We start from the raw sequence: 15,769 nt of genomic DNA on the forward strand, positions 1-15,769 counted from the left end.
CTTCTTTCTGGAAGAGGATCACTCACAAAAGAAGCCATTGTGCCCCAGCTGCCCCTCTGGGTGCCAGGGAGGCGTGTAATGGAGATGTCTCTCTGAGGACTCCCGAGAGACAAAGGCAGAGCTGGCGGGCAGCAGTTTCACTGGGTCCATCTCCACGTGCACAATAGAAATGAAACACCCTGCGCTCGGAAAGCACTCGAACCCATTCCCCCAGTAGTGATTATGCTTTAGCCTGGACTTGGAGATTCTTTTCCCCTTCTTCCAATTCCTCATAAAAAAATGACAGGATCATGGATTTAGAGCCAGGCAGGATATTAATGGCCATCGAGTCCTACCCCCTAGTGTCACAGATAAGAAACTGAGTTCCAGCAAGGCTAACTGACTTGCTGACTGGCTACAAGATTCCTTCCTCTGCCCAAAAGTTCATACTCAGGGTGGGCAGGCTTTTTAAAGTTTATGATCCATAGGGCAAAATTTCAATCTGGCACTTTGGAAAGAGCACCAATGGTTCTGGAGTCAAACAAGGACTCGGGTTCAAGTCTAGTCTCTGATCTTTGTGACCTTGGACAAGTCACTTAACCTGCACAGGTCTGATATCCATTTCCTTATCTACAATAGGATGGGGCTGGGTTAGATGGCCACTGAGCTTTCCACCAGTACTAAATCAGGGAACTCTCCCTTTGGCATTTCTTTTTGGATTGAGCTTACTATGTAGTAGGATAGACTGCTGGGCTTAAAGTCAGAAAGACCTGGATGCAAATTCTGCTTAAGGAATTTATTAGCAGTGATAATAATACCTTATTTTTTTAGAGCCTACAATGCCTTAGGTGCTATGTTTAACACTTTACATTCTTTCACTTATTCCAGAATAATATCTGTCTTGCCCAGGGTCACAATTACTGTTAAGAAGTTGGGTCCGCTGTATGTGCCAAAATGTTTGTGGCAGCTCTTTTCGTAGTGGCGAGAAACTGGAAGTTGAATGGCTGTCCATCAATTGGAGAATGGTTGGGTAAATTATGGTATATGAAGGTTATGGAATATTATTGTTCTGTAAGAAATGACCAGCAGGAGGAATACAGAGAGGCTTGGAGTGACTTACAGTAACTGATGCTAAGTGAAATGAACAGAACCAGGAGATCACTGTACACTTCAATAATGATACTGTATGAGGATGTATTCTGATGGAAGTGGAGATCTTCAACATAGAGAAGAGCTAATCCAATTCCAATTGATCAATGATGGACAGAATCAGCTACATCCAGAGAAGGAACACTGGGAAATGAGTGTAAACTGTGAGCACTGTTTTGTTTGGTTTTGTTTTTCTTCCCAGATTATTTTTAGCTTCCGAATACAATCCTTCCTTTGCAACAACAACAACAACAAAATTCGGTTCTGCACATATATATTGTACCTAGGATATACTATACCATATTTAATATGTATGGGAATGCCTGCCATCTAGGGGAGGGGTGGAGGGAAGGAGGGGAAAAACTGGGAACAGAAGGGAGTACAAGGGATAATGTAAAAAAAAATTACCTATGAATATGTACTGTCAAAGAAAATGTTATAATTATAAAAATTAATTTTAAAAATTTAAAAAAAAGAAGTTGGGTCTGTTGACTCTATTCAACAATGTGATGATTCAGACCAGTTCCAATGATCTTGTGATGAAAAGATACATCTACAGCCAGAGAGAAGAATGTGGATCACAACACAGATTCTCACTCTTTTTGTTGCTGTTCCCTTGAATTTTATTTTCTTTCTCATTTTTCCGATTCGATTTTATTTTTCTTGTGCATCAAAATAACTGTACAAATATGTATTTCTACCATGTTTAGCATATATTGGATTACTTGTCATCTAAGGGAGGGGGTAAGGGAAGAGGGGAAATTGGAACACAAGGTTTTGCAAGGTTTAATGTTGAAAAATTATCCATGCATATGTTTTGAAAATAAAAAGCTTGAATAATAAAAAAAGAAATTGGATCCAACCTTCATCCATTTCTTTAAGAAGATGTTGTTGCTCTTCACCTGCCATCTTTGCCTTTCCTAAGAGCTTTTCTAAAGCTTTTGGAACAGAATATTTGGAACAGAATCTTAATATTTGCAGCTTTCCTATAAAGGTTCCACAGAGGCTAAGGAGCATGGAAGACCTGGAATCAGGAAGACTGAGTTCAAATATAGCCTCAAATATTTATTAGATGTGTGATCTTGGTCAAGTTATTTAACCTTGGCCTCAATTTTCTCATCTATAATATGGGGTAATAATAGCATTTACCTTTCAGAGTTGTTCTGAAAATCAAATGGAATAATGTTTGTAAAGTGTTTGTGAAGCACCTGGCTCGAGGGATTTTTCCAGGATTACCTTTAAGGGCACCTATGTAGTGCACCAGGCATGGAGTGGGGAAGACATGAGTTCAAATCTTGCCTCAGATGCTTACTAGCTATGTGTGCCTGGGCAAGTCACTTAGCCCCATTTGTCTCAGTTTCCTCATATAAAAAGTGAACTAGAAAAATGACAAATAATTTGAGTATTGTTGCCCAAAAAAATCCCACATGGGGGCATGACAGAACAGCAGCAACAGATGGAGGAAAGACTATAAATTGTCAACCTGTTTAGATAAAAGGAGTTTCCCTAACAAGAAATTCCATATATCAGGGACATTAGATCCAGTTCCAATCCCTGAGGATTTCTAGAGAAACTTGGGAGAAGAGAACAATTTGCAGAATCCTAGGATACAAGTCTTAAGAGTTGAAAGGGACCTTGGGAATAACTTGCTCCAACCTTCTTATTTTATAGAAGAAGAAACTGGGTGCAGAGTTAAGAAGTAATGTGCCCAAAGACTCATGGGTACTGAGCAACAGAGCTAGATTCCAAAGTAGGAACTGACTCTAAACACAGCTTGCTTTTTGAGTTTCCATCCTTAGAAGGGATATTCGAGGTTATAGACTCCAAATCTTCCCCAAATCCTCCTTCCTCCCCATAGTATTACTGGGCAGTGGTTCATTTCACCTTAGCTCTCAGCTTTCAGAAAAAAAAAAAAAAAACTAAAGATACCATTTGTGGATCCTGGGCAAGACTTGAACAGTTTAAAATTTTACCTGACTCCCAAGGTCTCTGGCCGTTAAATAAGAACAACTAACAAAATTGGAAAACAGTTCAGCACAAATTGGGATGAGATCAACTTCTTATACCACAATACACTCAAAATGAATATATAACTCAAATATAAATATTCCAAAAAACATTAAACTATATATATGCAAAAGTCAGCTCCCCCAAAAATAAAAAAGCATTCAAAGAGAACTAGCATAGGTACATTTTATAGCTATGGCTAGGGAGTGAGTTCTTAAACAAGGGATAGAGACTATCAAAAGAATAAAATATAGTGGGTTTTTTTGTTTGTTTGTTTTTTGTTTTTGTTTTTTTGTTCGTTTTGGTTTTTTGTTTTTTTTTTTTTTTTTTTTTTGCTGAGGCAATTGGGGTTAAGTGACTTGACCAGGATCACACAGCTAGGATGTTAAAACATACTATCTATTACGTACAACTGGAAACACTTAAGCACATGCAAAATCCATACAACTAGAATAAGGATAACTAATATGTATATAGTACTTTAAGGTTTGCAAAGTGATTTAAAAATATTAGCTCATTTGATTCTCACAGCAATCTGAATGGTTAATCGTATTATTATCCCTATTTTACAGATAAGGAAACTGAGGCAGATAGATGTTAACATGACTTGTCACATAGCTAGTAAAGATTTGAGGCTGGATTTGAACTGCTTAACTGTGAAATGGGGAGAATCTCTGCAGCAAATATTTCTCATAAGGGATAAAGATATCTTGGGAACCAATGCGGCTATAGAAAACAAAGGGTCATTTCTTAATTAATAAAGAACTGAAAGGATATCAAACAGTTCTCAAAAGAATTAAAAACGATTAACAATCCTGTGAAAACTACTCCAAATCACCAATATTAAAAGAAGTATAAAGCAAATAATTCTGAAGTTTTATTTCATACCGATTAAAGAGGCAAAAGAAACACAAGATGGGAAAAGCCCATATTGGCGGGGCTGCAAAAAGACAGGTACCCTGGTGTGCTGTTGGTAGTTCTGTGGTTGGATGCAATCATTCTAGAAAGCAATTCGGAATTTGGCTTTTTAGAAGTTGCTGAAATGTCCACAGGCTTTAATCCAGGTGTCCTACTACTAGGCCTAAGCTTCCCAAAGAGAAAGAAAAGTCTCATCTCCACCAAAATATTCACAGCAACACTCTCGTGGGGACAGAAAAATGGGAAGGCAAATAGATGTGCACTCGTTACAGAATGGATAAACAGTTTGTTACAAAACCGCAAGAAACAATAAATGGGAAGAAAGGAGGGCCATTTATAAAAATAGGGAAGTTATAAATATAAAGAGAGCAATATTCTCACTACAACAATGTAAATGGGAAGAATAGGAAGGTGGGAAATAGAAATGGAACACTGTAAATTTGATGCTGAAAAGACATGACAAAACATGTTTTCCTCCCCTCCTTGCAGAGGCTCTGTTGATGTATCCGTTAATTCTGGTGGACTACTTCCCCAACCCCTTTCTTTTCCTGTCATTATTGTAAGAAATAATTAGCAATAGATTTGGAAATGCAGGTGATTTTAAAACAAAAGCTATCAATATATATTTTTTAAATGCACTTTAAAAATCTGAGCCACCGGCACCTAGAAGCTTTTACACCTTCACTACATGTGACAACAGAAAATAAATAGCAACATGGCACGAAGATTATGATATTGCATTGATAAAAATTAATATTTTAGGGGTCCCTTGGGACACACTTCTCACACACCACTCTCCATGGCCTGTCAGAAGGGCCTTTGGCCAGATGCTATTTTGTTTTTGACCCTCCTCTCAGCTCTGCTCTCATATAATAGAGAACTTACAAGATCCATACCTTTCCAGGCTAATTTCATATCATTCACTTTCACACGTTCACCTTTACCAGAAAATGGGCCCATAGCTGGGCCCTATAAAAGACATTCTTTCTCCCTTTCTGTGCCATGTACTATGGAAAACCAGAAGTGAATCAGTCCTGTTCCCAAGGGATCGTGGGACTTATGACCATGGTGGCCATCACTCATAAGTCAGCCATGACCAGAGCACATCCTTTCTTCGCCTCTGCCCCTTCCAGTCCTTAGCTCATGTGCCATCCCCTACAGCTATTGCGTCATTTCTGATTCTGCAACCCCATTGCCCAACCCAGAGCCTCTCCCAGAGTCTGATGAATCAATAGAGAGCCAGTGCCATCTTCCATTAGATCCGGTTGTATTTTGAAGTTGTTTATTATGTTGGACTGACATAAGATTCCCTGTATCTTCCCAACATTCTCGTAGTCCAGCCCTCAAAAGCCAAAGAGAAGCATCCTGTACCTCTCTTCCAAGTAACATCCCTTCACTCCTGCAGGTCAATGGGAACAATCATGAAGCTGACCATTTGTTTCCCCACCGGTGTCGCTACTCCACAAAGGGAGGCTGGAGCCCGGGAAAAATAGCTCAACTAGGAACCAGCGACACCTGAGACAGCCTAGTTCCAACTATGTGCACAGACAAGGAAAAGAAAAGAAAGAAAATGAAAGAAAAGGTTCCTTTCTCACTCCCTCCCACCCACCGCTGCAGCAATAGCTTCCTCCTCCTCACCTTCAGCTAGGCTAGGATCACACCTCTGACTCAAAGGCCCTGGCCAGCCCATTTTGGCTAATTGAAACAGCAGGTGAAATTTTAAATAGGCCAAATGCAATTACCCAAATTGGAATCTGACACCGAGGCTCACACCTAGATGGCCACAGCAGGCCTGTTGGAAGTCACGTACGTGGAAATGCACCTCCCGGGACCACGGGCTGCACTTCCCTAAAATGATGCTGACTCACAGGCTTCAGACAAGATTGGGGAGCTGGCCCCTGCTGACGCTCCTGCCAGGATGAAGCGGTCCACATCCTGACACCAGGGGGGAGGACTTACGTTCAGGATGATGATTTGTTTCTATAGCAACTTGGAAAGTACCACCTGATTCGGTTCCACACTTCCAGTATTAACAAGTCGAGAGGGGTCCTTTTCTAGGTTACCCTAATCCAGAGGTTCTGAACTTTTTGTGTCTGTCCGTCTGTCTCATGAGGCCTATGGAGACCCATCAAAACAATATTTTAAAATGCATAAAATAAACTACATAGCACTACAAAGGAAACCAGTTCTATGGAAAAACACTTATAATAATATATATTAAACATTATAACAATATATATTAAAATAAGATTAGGGCTTTTGTTGTTTCTTAGTCCTTTCAGTCTCTTCATGATCCCATTTTGGGTTTTCTTCACAATAAGGGTGGGAGTAGTTTGCCATTTCCTTCTCCAGCTCATTTTACAGATGAGGAACCTAAGACAAATAAGGTTAAGTGACTTGTCCAGGGTCATGCAACGATTTAAGGCCATATTGGAACTCAGGTCTTCCTAACTCCGGGTCCAGCACTCTATCCACCTAACCGTGCTAAGGTTAAGGTTAGACCCGGGTTAAGAATTCCTTTTCTAGTCTATCTCATATGTGATCATCATTTGTTATTACACAATCCCAGAGCTGGGCAGTCGCTCAGGCTTTGTTCTAGCGTAAATCACAATTCACTGTCTACCCTCTGCCACAAGTGGTCATCCCCTCTCAGAGGCACTCATCTCCAGCGGTATAGCCCATTTCACCTGGAGAAGGTTGGGAAATTTGCTTTTCTATCTTCTAAGCCCCATTTCACAGTGAATGACTTACTCCTTTCTGGGGGTCTGAAGAATTAATGGAATCCTTCTTCTATTATTCTGACTCCCCCAAACCTTCTTTAGATCAAATATCCCTCCTTCCTTCAACTGATCTTCTTGGTCATGGGCTTTAGAGTCTTTATCGCCATCTTTTGAATGTTCTCAAGGTCATTTTGTTGTTTGATTTTTTTCCCCTAATCTGTGAGTTCATCAGGGTAGAGAGATCGTAGTAAAGGGGTTACCTTCACACCTCCACATCAGCAATTTATATTGGCAGAAAGCTGCCTAACTTGTCCAGGATTAGTAAGTGTCAGAGGCACTTACTGCCTGTAAAGTCCTTAGCACATCACTGGACACATAGTAGGTGCTTACTAAACGGTTGCTCCCTTCCCCTTTTCTGATTCCCAAGCTTGCCCTCTCTATTCACTAGGTTATACTGCCTCCAGCTTCCAAAATGTGGTGCCCAGAATGGAACACAATATTTATACTTCTAATAGAACCTATACTCCTTACAGAGAAACATGTCTTGGCTATTTGTCTCTTTCCCTCCCAGCGCCTAAAACATAGAATACTGCATGTAGGAGGAGAAATTCCAAAAAGAAAGCTCTCTCCATCCTTGCAATTGCTTCTGGGTGTTTTAGTGTCAAAGAGCCTTGCCACCACAGACTGGGAGGTCAAGAAATGTGCTCAGGATCCTCCGGCCGCTATGTGTGAGAGGCCAGTCTGGAACTCAGACCTTTTTGACACCAAAACCAAGTCTCTCTCCACACTGTGCTTCCACACAAAAATCCGTTGTTATTAATATCTAAATATTTATCCTTGTCACATAATAATAGCAGTTCAATGGTAAGACTCCTCCCAAAATCTTTTCACTGTCTGTCACACAGATGAAAAGCCTGAAGTCAGAGTCCTGACGCCATGGGCCACATCCTCCGGTTTTAACAGTCACCACCCAAAAGCCCCATGCTGCCTACAGCTTGAGTTATTTTAGGCCTAACCTCATTTCTTCCAAACCCCAGCTCTATGTGAATTTCCATGGTTCTACATGCATCTTCCTGTGACGGGCAGCCAGGAGAGCCCAACCCTGCTCTCAGGAGGGTCCAGCATTTAAACTCCAGCCTTGCCCCTTATTATCCTCTTCAGAATCAGTCAGTGCTCTCCCTCTCTGAACCTAGAGGGAGGCCAAGAATATTTCCAAATGTTCTTGTTTAAATCATCCCATGAGAAATATATTACCTAACAACTCTTAATGAAGAAGGAATTGTTTCGTAAAGTAGCTTAAGTTTCAGCAAAAAGATGGCCCTAAGCAGTGAATCTCCTTAAAAGCGTAAATTTAAAGCTGGAATAGGCATTCAAGGTTATGGAACTGCAGGATCATAGGACCATATAACGTAGAAGGGACCTCGGAAGCTTTCTTAGCCCAAACTTCTCACTTTACAAATGTAGAAACTGAGGTCAGAAATGTGAAGTGCCTTGTCCAAAGTCACCCAAGTAATAAACGGCAGGGCCAGATCTTTCCCATAATATCTCAATAACTTATTCAGGACTGCATATGATTTATTGCCTTTGACCTGAGCCATGTATGAAAATGTATGTTTTCATTATTTTTCCCAAGCTGTCAACTTCTGAAGCTTCATGGAAGTGTGCAAGTAACCTTGGTTCCTGTCAAAGACTCCAAAGCACATTCTCTAAGAAGACACTACCAGATTGGGAAGGCTCAGATCCAGCCTTGGGAACGAACATAACCTGTGCTTGCCACCCACAGGCAGGTCTAACTCAGTTCCAACATGTTTCTCACCATAGATAGGGCTGGCCACCGAATGATGAATTTGTTGACCCCCGCAAATCACATATCCCTCTATTAAGGTGAAGAAGATTTGAAAGCTCTACTAATAAAGAAGGCTCCCATAGTAACACAATCATGGATGCTTGAAATGAGCGCATCAGTCAGCATGCAACTCTATTTTCACAGCAGCTAAAATGAGCGTTGTTGCTTTTCTTCATTAAAACAGATACCTTCCAACATCAGTCTCATTCTCTCTTCCAAAAGGTTCCCGTCCCCAATCCTTGCAGCAGAAATACCCATGGAGACTTCACTTGTTTTCCAAAGATGATTTACCTAATTTAAGTTCTAGTATGTATTACACATAGTAGAAACCCCACGGTCCTGGCTGTGTGATGTACAAGGCACTTTGCTTTCCAATTATGCCCATCTGTAAAATAAGAATAAAAATACCTATAGGAAATGCTCACAGAGCTATAACGGGCCTCAAATGAGAGAATGGCTGAAGAATATCTTAGAGAACGCTAGGATTCTCAATTTAGAGTGGAAGAGGATCTCACAGTTGTGGGCTCTTAACTTTTCTGTGTTCCAAGACTCCTTTGGCAAGTGGGCGAGACCCAAGGAATCCTTCACAGAATCATGTTTTTTAAATGAATAAAATAAAATACATCACATTAGAAAGGAAACAGCCTGTATCAAAAAAGATTTAAAAAACAAGTTAAGAGACCATGCATTAAGAAGCCCTAACTTCCAATCTTTTCATTTTTCAAGAAGAAAAGGAGGAACAGATGTGTCATAGAATCATAGATCCAGATCTGGAAGGAACCTGTGAGGCTACCCAATTCAACCCCTTCATTTTACAGATGAGAAAACTGAGGCCCCAAAATAAAAACAATTCATCTAAGGCCCGTAGGAAATAAGTCAGGACTTGAAACCAGGTCTTCTCATTCCGAGCCAGTACTTTCCACTTTATAACTCAATTAAGTCATTTATTAGTTCGTTAATTAAGCATCTCCTTTATTTCAAACACTAGCAATACGAAACAAAGCAGTCTCTACTCTAAAAGAGTTCCCAATCTAAGGGAGTACATACAACCACTGAATAGGAATAAGATATAGGCAAGACAAACTGAAGGTAGTCTCAGAGGGAAGATTTAAAATTATGGAGGTCTGGCAAAAGCATCTTGCAGAAGCTATCAACTAGCTGAGACTTGGAGGAAGCCAGAGAAGCTTCGAGGTAGCCACGAGTAGGGAGAGAGCTCCAGGCAGGGAAAATGCTCAGACCAGGGAAAGGAATTGCTTGATGAGTGTCCCATTCTAAGTGAATGTTATTCTTGCCTGATTCCATGTCACTTCATCAGAGTTTTACTTTCCACTCTTCCAAAATGAGCATAAAAGTACCTACAGAATCTCTAAAGCTACTATGAAACTCAGGTGAGCTAACGAATAGAAGTAATGGAGAAAAAACCAGTTTTTATCAAGCAGTTGGGGACCTGGACCAAACTCTTTCATTTCATCCCAGATTATTTTATTCCCAGAATCTGCTTCAATACATCTGGCTCAAAATGTGATAGTGTTTGCTTTAAAAATGGTTGCATTCACTAGCTATACAACTAGGACGAGACTATTTAAATTTTTTGAGCCTTAGTTTCATACTCTGCAACCTAGGAATAAAACTGCCGCATCCACCTCACAAGAGCATTAGAAGGATCAAAGGAGAGTTCACATGTAAATATATGTATATGAATGTGAGTCTATGTATATGTGTATATAATTACCTACAAATATTAATATTAACATATAAATATATACAGCTACCATTTATACAGCAGGCTCAGTTTTGCAAAGAGCTTTACAAATATTATCTCATTCCATCCTCACAACAACACTGGGAAGTAGATGCTATGATTAATTCCCATTTAACAGATTAGGAAACAGAAATGGACAGAGATGAAGTGACTTGCCCACTACTAAGTGTCCAAAGCCTGATTTGAACTCATGTCTTCCTGATTCTAGGCCCAGCATCCTATTCATTTAATCCTCTAGCTGCCTAATTTAATATATTTAAATGTGTAAATAATTTCTATTATATTATATATCCCATTGTAATGTTTCATATTTATATTTATCATTTATATACAAGTGCTTTTAATTCCTAAAGTGCTATATAAATCTAGCTATATCATAACCAAAAAATGAAGAATTAGGCTTTATTCTGTAAAAATGTCGGAACCGTCTACTAAGCTCTTTGAACAGGAAGACAAGGAAGATGTCAGGAAGGAGACTTCCCATTGGGAGCAGAGTGAGCCAGCTTTTTAAGAGTATTAATTTGCTATGTGACTCCACTCAGCAGTCAGAAGGACATTAAGACTAGAAAGGAAATTAACAGGAGGCCTCAGTTTCCTCATCTGTAAAGTACAGGGCTTTGCCGATCACCATCAGTTATGTTGTAAGAGGGGTTGCTTTTTCGTCTGGGTAGGACTTGATGGCTGCTGAGCCAACTCAACTCTCAAAATCTGCTCTTCTGTAACTAAATGATCCCTTGTTCTAAAATTCTGATTCGAGCCTCGGACAGGAGCACGGTACAAGAGCAATTGAGATTTATATGGTATTTTCAGATTTGCAAAGAACCTTCCTCTTCATGTGAATCTCACAACAAACCTCTACTGCAAGTAGAAAGAACTTGGACTAAAGAGTCAAATGAACCCTAGTTTCAATTTTCTATCTGAGACCCAACTCTACTGTAATAAGTCTTTAGTGCCTCTTTATGTGGGATCCATTCTTACCCACCACCCACAATACCTGACTCACAAGATCACTGTGAGAAACAAAGACTATGCCAGAAAACTACTTTGCAAACCTTACTTCTGTAAATAAATATTGGCTAATTATTATTGCCATTATTAATATACCATTATTATTGCTACATTCAAAAGCTTTTTTACCTTAAGTAATGGATAGAAGGATGGTCACAAACACAAGTTGTGTGACTGAGCAAGTCACAGCTTCTCGATGGCTCAGTTAATCTCTCAGACCAAATTCAGGGAGGCCCAGAGAAGGCAGTGGCTGCCCTTTAGTCAAACAGCTAAAAAGTCATTTCAGAGAAGCTTCAAGCCAAGTGATTTGACTCTTCAGTTCCATCAAACTCAAATTCTAAGCACTTCATTTACTATTTCTGTGACTTTGGGCCAACGTTCCATCTCTCAGGGCCTCACTTTCCTGAACGTGTATAGATGTTGGAATAAATACTCTCTCAAATCCTTTCTAGCTCAAAACTTGCCCAAGGTTAGACAGGTCACATCTTGGGGAGTTGCAAAATTGACTATGCTAAAGCCTCACTTGGGACAATATTTTTAAACATAATTTTTACATTTTGTTCTTCTGTCTGTTTCTCACCACACTCATTTGGCACCCTTCAATTATCACAAAAAGTGTTGTTTCAAGACTTGTTGCAAAAATTCAAAGTTTCTATTTGGTTTCTCCCCCAAAGCAATCTCTTAAGTAAGAATTTTAGGAGCTATATCTGAACTCAGACAGAATATTTCAGGGAATGAAATTCATCTTGTTAATTTGCCTCCCAGGCACACCCTGCCTAACAAGAGCCATCATCTGATTCACATCTCAAGCCCAGACCCAAAAAAATGGGACAGTCATGTTGGTTAAAACATCAGATGCCTTCTTTGCAAAATACTGTCTTTAAAATCTGCCTTTATCTAGAATCAAACAACCAGAAAGCAGTCTTTGAGCATTTACTAGCCCAGCACCAAGAAGAAACAAAAACAATCCCTGCCTTTAGGGAGCTTCTATTCTAAAAGAGAGATAACTAGATATATTCAAGTTACTGTCAGACTTGATGGAAGATAACCTCAGAAGTCAAGATAACCTTCAGGGAAAGAGCATAGCACCTGCATCTGATCCTCTACAGCTCCAGGAAGTAGATGCCATGAGTATTCTCCTTTTACAAATAGGAAATCTAAAGATTGGAGAGAGTAAGTGACCTGCTTAAGGTCACACAATGGTAGGTTTCTAAGGCAAGAGTCAGAATCAGATAGACCAGATTCTGAGGCCAGAGCTTTATCCAAGACACTCTTCCTTTGACAGAGTGCCATTTAGAGCATTGTAAGGGAGCAATGTCAGATAGAATAATAGCTCCTGACACTAACATCCCATGTTAGCCCTTCATAGCTCACTTTCCCAGGATGCCTCCCAGTAACCCAGTGAGGGAAGCAGGGCAGTCATTGTCCTACCCATATCATAGATCAAGGCAAAGCAATAGCATTTCCTAAATGCTTACCACATGCTAGACACTACGCTAAGCAATAGGGATACAAATAAAGGCAATAATAGTACCTCATCATGATAACCCTTCTTCATAAGATCCTAGATTTAGAGCTAAACAGAGACCATGGAGCAATGCTCTCATTTCACAGAGGAGGAAACTGAGGCACAGTGAAGTGAGTTGGTTTCAAATCAACATCAATGAGAAGGAAGGGGCTGAGCTGAGATTTTATCACAGGTCAAAAGAAACCTTTTTGTTTGTTTCCGAAGCTTCCCAGCACTGTATCTGGCAGCAAGTAATTATTTTAAATAAAACTGCTGATCAAATAGTAAACCCAGTGCAAAATATTGCAGCATGTTCTCTCTCCACAACCAAGAAGCAAATCATATTAGAAGTACAATGGGCAATACAGCATCCTTAATTCGAATGGTTTGCCTTAGGTCATGAACTTGTCAAAACAATGCCTTCCTTTCTCTCCGAACTCATGGAGGATCTGTGATTTGTTGATAATAAGCCCCTTTGAAGTTTTAGGTAGTCACCATTTAATAATATTTTCAATGGCTACTAACCCCTAAGTCAGAGGTCCTTAACCTAGAGTCCATGAACTTTTCAAAGTATCCTGATAGCTTCATTTCAACATAGTTGATTTCCTTTGCTTTATGCATTTAAAAACATTGCTCTTTCATTTTAATTTAAAAACATTAGGTGTCCGAAGACTTGACCAGGCTGCCAATGGACCACAATGCAAAAAAGGCTAAGAACCTCTACGCAGGGGCCATGTAAAAGAGGCCAGGTTTCAAGTTTCTCATTTACCTAGCAGAGCTTCTCCATTCTCATTACAGCCATCAAAGACTTTCAGCTACCATGAATCTAGAACCACATGAACTGCACTTTTCCACCATCAATAACTCACCTATGTCAATCATAGCCCTGACACTAACATCCCGTGTTAGCATTTCTAGCTCGCTTTCCCAGGGTGCCTCCCAGTAACCCAGCGAGGGAAGCTTCAAGGGGGATCTCTGCCTTTTAAAAGAGGGACTTCGGGAAGGCAGTTGGCTACCTTTTTGTCTACTTCACAGGTAAGATGGTTACAACAAAGCAGTTTAAAGAAAAAGGGGGAGGGGGTAATGGACTGAGAAAATGAGTTCCCAGGGAGATTCTCAACTGGTTAAAACAAACAATGACTTCCCCGTGCAATATGCCCAGATTTAATTCAGCTCTGTTTCAAAACAAGCCAAGCAATAGTCTACCCAAAGAATTTCCTGGGTTCAAGTTCCCGGTACCAGCCTAAGCTCTAAGGCCTTCTAGAATAATCCCCCCTGGTAAAGAACAAGCTTCCGAACTCAGTGGCTGGCAAACTTAAACAACTCCCCCCCTTCCCCCCCGGCCAGTCTCGCCACTCATCACGCCGAGTTTAGATGTACATTTCGCTAAGAACACGTTTAGCTGGAAAGCTCCAGCTCCACACTACCACCGCTTTTCAAGATGCTTAACCCACGAGCTAGATCCCTCGGCCTTTAATCTCGCCTCCATTTAAAGGTCTTTAAAAAAAAACTATGCAAGGTAAAGGTATACAAACATAAAAAGGGCAAGTCGGAGAACGGGAAGCAAACGCCGTTTACAAACACTCAAAAGCTCTTCCTAGAGACGCGTGCATCTCGGAGGGACTCTCCAAAGGTTACTGCGGGGAGCCCGAGGATGGCCCGTTACTCGGCGTGATTGCCGAGAGAAAGCTGCGATCCCAGCCGAAAGCCCCCCAAAGCAGGCAGGGTACTTACTCTCTCCCCTCTTCTCGCGCACTGGCCAGACAGAGTTAAGGCAGCGGCCGCTCCCCGCCCTTCTGCCCCCTCCCAGCCGGCCCGCCCTCCCCCTCCCCTCCCCCTCCCCGCGGGTGTATTCACGACCCGGAGATGGAGAGGCGCAATTTGCAGGCTGCGGGGCCCCCGGCCGCATCTAACGTTTCTTCGCTCCTGAGCCGGAGAAACCGGAGACGGGGCGGCCTGGTATTGGATCTGCCCGAGTCCCGTCCCAGCGGCCAGAGCCGGGGCAGAGGCTAGAGCGAGGCCGGGCCTCTCAGGTGGGTCGGTAAGGCGATGCCCCGCCGGGCCGCTCCTTCCATTCCCCCCTCCCCCCAGGCCACTGGGCTCCCCGCCCAGCTCCCCCGCGGGCCCAGCACCTGAGCTGTCCATGGTGCTGACTCCGGCCGGTGGGCGCCGCGCGGGACTTTTCGCTGCTGCCGCCGCCGCCGCCGCCGCTCCCGGGGTCACTCCGAGCCTGACGCCGCCGCCGCCGCTCCCGCCGCCGCCGCCGCCGCCGCCAGCGCCCAAGTCACCGCTGCTGTCCACCAGCTGCAAAGATTCGTACCCGTCATTGTTGGTCTTTTTCCGGTAGCTCCCGAGAAGGCTCATGGGCAAGGCGAGTGGGGAGCGGGGAAATAAACAGACGGAGAAAGGAGAGGCAGGGGGCGGAGGAAGGGGAAGAAGGAGGGGGCCTTGGGGGGGGGGGATCACAGGTGCATGATCTTCCTGGGGAAGGGGGAGAGGATGGGGAGCAGAAGAAAGAGGAGGAAGAGGAGGAAGGGCCCGGCACCCCCGGGCGCGTGCAGGGGCGGGCGGCTCCTCCCCACGCCCTAGGAGACGGTTTGCACTCGGGCTACGCCGAGCCTCCGCCCTGGGCTGAGCGCGGATCCCCGGGCAATGGAGCCGCCGGAGCTGGAGCGCACGGGACGCCTGGTGGGCGGGCCGGGGAGGGAGGGAGGGAGGAGGGAGCGAGGGCTCGTGTTGGCTGCCGCGGCCGCCGCCGCCGCCGCTGCTCCTGCCGCTGCCAGAACCACCGCCCGCCTCCCAGCCCGGGCTCCCGCCGAGCAGCCCGGCCCTTCCAGGCTGCTGGCCCCCGGCCAGCTGCCCCCGGCTCCGGA

At 42.8% G+C, this 15,769-nt stretch overlaps 1 protein-coding gene across 3 annotated transcripts in view; it reads right to left on the reverse strand.

The window, feature by feature from the left end:
* DNAJC6 (DnaJ heat shock protein family (Hsp40) member C6) overlaps positions 1-15,304 on the reverse strand; it is a 121,765-nt gene extending 106,461 nt beyond the window's left edge. The window contains exon 1 of one of the 3 annotated variants that reach the window (XM_074265733.1): positions 15,029-15,304. In XM_074265733.1, coding sequence (XP_074121834.1) covers positions 15,029-15,260 — 232 coding nt within the window. In that variant the 5' untranslated portion in view covers positions 15,261-15,304. Of the gene's footprint in view, positions 1-14,431; positions 14,676-15,028 lie in introns of those variants that run through there. The other 2 variants (XM_074265735.1, XM_074265734.1) reach the window with 2 other exon arrangements.
* Positions 15,305-15,769: the final 465 nt, after the last annotated feature.

This window comes from Sminthopsis crassicaudata, chromosome 4, assembly GCF_048593235.1.
Source record: "Sminthopsis crassicaudata isolate SCR6 chromosome 4, ASM4859323v1, whole genome shotgun sequence".
Lineage (NCBI taxonomy): Eukaryota > Metazoa > Chordata > Mammalia > Dasyuromorphia > Dasyuridae > Sminthopsis > Sminthopsis crassicaudata.